The 4,348-nt window shown below is 48.3% G+C and overlaps 1 protein-coding gene across 1 annotated transcript in view; it reads right to left on the bottom strand.

The window, feature by feature from the left end:
- The window catches only part of LOC102295250 (pyruvate dehydrogenase [acetyl-transferring]-phosphatase 1, mitochondrial), a 6,530-nt gene extending 2,200 nt beyond the window's left edge, over positions 1 to 4,330 (bottom strand). The window contains exons 1-6 of the mRNA XM_014329514.2: positions 4,149 to 4,330; positions 3,947 to 4,049; positions 1,482 to 1,686; positions 999 to 1,412; positions 690 to 790; positions 42 to 607 (exon numbers count right to left, since the gene is read on the bottom strand). Coding sequence (XP_014185000.1) covers positions 42 to 607; positions 690 to 790; positions 999 to 1,412; positions 1,482 to 1,670 — 1,270 coding nt within the window. The 5' untranslated portion in view covers positions 1,671 to 1,686; positions 3,947 to 4,049; positions 4,149 to 4,330. The remainder of the gene's footprint in view (positions 1 to 41; positions 608 to 689; positions 791 to 998; positions 1,413 to 1,481; positions 1,687 to 3,946; positions 4,050 to 4,148) is intronic.
- Positions 4,331 to 4,348: the final 18 nt, after the last annotated feature.

Below are 4,348 nucleotides of genomic sequence, written 5' to 3' on the forward strand. Positions count from 1 at the left end.
TGTGTTGCTATTTAAAGGATCAGTAACTGATTGGCTCTGACCTGTCAGATGATCCCCCACAAGCTGGATGACCGTCTGTCGATGCATCAGCTCCCAGAGTCCATCAGTAGCGAGGACCAGGAACTTGTCTGCAGGTCCAACACAGTGTCGGGTGATTTCTGGCTCAGTGCTCAGATAGGGTGGGGTCAGGTAGTGCGGCGGCATCGTCCGGACCGCCTCACTGACCGCAGACAGGACGTCCGGTCGAGTTTCATAGACCCGACTCAGCATATCCGCGCTCCATTTGAAGCGGACGTCACCGAACGCCCGGAAGGGCAGCAACAGGCCCAGTAGGCGGTCGTGGCGGATCACCGTCCTCTGCTCCGCTGGGTGCTCTCCCAGAATCCTTTGCAGCTCTTCGGGATTCTGCGCATTGTGGTCATTGGTGAGGTTGATCGCAGACCAGCTTCCGTCTGCCTCCTGGACGCCCAGGACTGCCCGACTGTCCCCCAGGTTGGCCACGTGTAGAACGCCGTTGGAGATGTGGACGACACAGGCTGTGCAACCAGAGAGCGCCACCCGGAGGGGGGAGGTCAGAAACAACCCCTCACCAGGGAAAGACACCTGCCTGTGGGCACAAAGAGAGGCTTAACCTGCTGAAACAGACTCACCTGCAGGTTCTGCTGAAGAAAACACAACTTTGTTCTTACCTGGGGGAGGTCAGGGACAGATGCACCTGGGCTTCTACAGACAGGTCGTAGTCAAGGCGATGGAACGCATTGACCAGAGCTGATGTCGTTCTGTTGTCATCCTGCAGCCAATCAGAGAGAACAGATAATGATGTCACCACAGGTGAACTTTCTGCTGAAACCAAAACAGGAAAATCGGTTTCTGAAAAGTCCACCTGCACCAGGTTGAGACCAGGTAAAGGCTTTGACATTCAGGCATGTTTTGGGGGGTTTTTTGGACCTGCACTGTCTGTGAATGTGATTCTGTGATGTGTCAGGACACCTGGTTACCTCCTCCTCATCCTCCTCCTCGGTCTCCAGCCTCTCCTGCCAGTAGTTCCGGAGGCTATGGAAGGACGTCACTCCTCCATTGGGGTAGCTCAGGTCTTGGGGGTATTTATGCCATTCCAGCAGTGGTGTTACGGCCCGTTCCTCCTCCACCGCCCGTTCCAGCTCCGCCAGTGTCCTCAGCGGCAGCGCTGCCACGGCAATGTAGTAAAAGAGCCTCTGACTGACAGCGTGGGCGCAGGCCGGCCCTGTGTGACCGTCGAACACGCCGAACAACACGCCTCCACGGCCCGCTAGGCAGGTGGCGCTGCTCTGACGGTCCTCGCAGGGGAGGTTGGATGGCAACATGTTGCTATGAAAACCCAAAACGCCATGGGAGGCGGGGCCTCTGGGGAGGGTAAGGCTGTATTCATTGGCCTGGAAACAAACAGTCATTAAGATGTGTGACATCACCAGTTAACGCTTTCAGAGTCTGATTTTTGTCACCTTTAAGATCCGGTCGACCTGAGCGGAATTTATCTGCCCCGCCTCCTGTCCCGCCCTCAGTTTCCGGCTCCCACTGCTTGCTGAGTAATGGAGTCTGTGCAGCTCAGGTGGATGGGGAGGAGGCAAGGACAGGAAGCAGCACTGCTGAAACCTGCAGCATCCAGTATGGAAGGCGGTTCGCCCCAACATGGCATGAAGGCTGGACCTGCAGAAGGATCAGAGCATTTTGGTTGTGAGGTGTCTAAAGTTTGACATCCCTACATGACCACTGGTGAAGGCCATTAGTGACTTCCTGTTCCACAGGGGGCGCCCTTGAGCTCATGCAAAATGAATGGGACTCGGTGGAGCTGTTCATGACTCTGATGGAAAGGCTCGGGACATTAGCTACTAGGGCTGGGCCATATTATACCGTTCACGGTAATACCGGTATAATGTTAGGCAACGATAGGAAAATGAAATATCGCGATAAAATATGAGTAAAACACGCATGCGCAGTGCCTTTGTTTTCATACGCACATGGCCGATTGTTGAGTGAAACAGATGAACCAGAATTGGTTTGTAAAAATGGTGCAACTTCAGTGATGTGGAACTGGTTTGGTGTTTGTCCGTCAGATACACGACAAGCGGCCGTCGTTATTGTCGGACTAAGATGCTCTTAAATCTGAGAGTAATCTGGGTCCTAAACTCTGTATCTTCAGGTCAAACAACACTGCAGCATCACTGAGCGTTAAAAACTGTCTAAATTCTTTCATCTTTAATAAAACGATCAGCATTGCTGCTTATCCAGGTGAAACTATGATGTTTAACTTCCAGGCATCCATGAAAACAAAATTTATTACATTTAACGGAGTTAGAAGTTAGCAGGAAGCTAGCGGAAGTTAGCTCGCTAGTTTCTCTAGTTACCTAAGCATGATATAGCATGTTCTGACTGAGAGATTTCTGAAAAAATTCAAACGTACAGCTCTGCTATCACTTCCAACATAAATGAAGACAGGAAACTAAACAGCAGTGACGTTTGTAAGGTTACTGAAGTTGGGCTAGCTGGTATATAATGATGTGCTACGTGATCGCTAGCGACACAGCTATGTTAGCATAACATAAACAGTGAAGCTGGAGGATGAACACTAACACTTTTCCACTTATAAAAGTTAACGTTAAGGTTCCTGCATGTTAGAGACAAATGCAATCGCATGGCAGGATGCTGTAAACGGACCAAACTTCAGTCAGGAGAACAACTGAGATAATCCATCCACAATACGAGGTTAGTCATTAATATACTGCAACAACATGGGAATAGAGCAGCTGCCAGAGAATTCAACATTAATGAATCAATGGTACAGAAGTGGAGGAAGCAAGAAGAATGAGTTTAATAAAGTTTGATTTATCTGACTGCTTTGTTTCGCTTAATGTGCCTTATAATCCCGTGCACCTTATGGTCCGAAAAATACGTACTGCACACTGCAGTTTAATGTTGCAAAGCACCTCTTTTTAACTTCAGTGGATATTATACATGGTTATGCTCAGGATATGTCAGCCCATTTCTACTGGAAATGCCTTTTGGTTAAACTTTCAGCAAGGAATTTGCATTTGCACTGTTACATTTTTATAAAGCTTTAATGTACATAAAAACCAGCTTCTTGTTTAAGTGAAAATAAATGGAAGGTTGTCTTTTTGCGCTAGTAATGTTGTGGAGTTGTATTTTGTCTCGCATCAATTATATCGTCAGTTATATCGTTATCACAAATTTTCAAATATATATCGTGATAAATACTTTTGGCCATATCGCCCTGCTCTATTAGCTACTGTTCTATTCTTTGATGTTTCTACTGAAGTTTCTACTGTTTGTGCATATCAAGGATGTTAGAGCATCACCAGTCACTTTACTGCATCCTTCATGTTGATTTGGGGCATGAAGCCACCAGTGGCCTCACGATAGCTTCACATTCAACCACCACAACCAGCTGCTTCTTCTGCTGCACTTTGGCTACACTCCTGGCATCTGCCAGAGGTATCGTTTAGAAACAGGCGCCATCGAGGGACACCGACGTCCTGCCCTAACTGACCAATCAGCAGGCAGCAGAACACTGAACTGATTCAGCTTCACGGAGAAATAAAATAAATACAATTCTAGAAGCAGCTGGAAATCCTCAGCTCAGAGTGCCCCCTGCTGCACCACCAGCTGAACTGCGGCCAGTTTTTTGGAATAGACAGGAAGTGACAGCAGCTCTTTTCAGCAGCTTTTTCAGGTGAATTTTGGTTATCAGAGAGTGACATCAAAGGATCAGCAGAAGAATTAGAACAGTGACCAACAGATTCATTTATCACACTGAAAATAAATAAATCACTGTCCTGTGACTCTGAGGTTTGGCTCTAACCCAGAAACCAGGTTTAGTTAAACAGGATCAGCTGACGGTCAGCTGTGGTTCCGGTGGAAAGTTTTGACTAAGCACGACGCTGAAACTCACCCTGTCTGCCTGACGTCTCGTCTTCCTGATCACTCCTCCCGCAGCTGCGTCTTTGTTCCTGTGACCTTTGACCCTGCTGGTGACGCGCTCATCGATCAGTTACCTGTAAACCATCCTCTCACTTTCAGCCTACTCAGTGTGGCACAGGCTTCATTCTTCACCATATTAAACATGCGAGAAAGCAGCCAATGTGTTTAATTACCTGAGGGGGAGGAGGCGGGGTCGCCAGCAGCTCTCAGGTCTGTCTGTGTGCAGGTGTTTTGTGCAGATCAGACACTGTTGTGCGTTTCATTCTTCATAATCGTGTCAGACAGCAGGCTGTTCCCACTGACCGTACACAAAACCTGCTCAGGTTCTCCTGTATCGGCGCACAGGTGAGCCAGAACATCAGCTTTAGGCTAA

The sequence above is a fragment of the Haplochromis burtoni genome, unplaced genomic scaffold, assembly GCF_018398535.1.
Source record: "Haplochromis burtoni strain Fernald_Lab_line unplaced genomic scaffold, NCSU_Asbu1 Contig_575, whole genome shotgun sequence".
Taxonomy (NCBI): Eukaryota; Metazoa; Chordata; class Actinopteri; order Cichliformes; family Cichlidae; genus Haplochromis; species Haplochromis burtoni.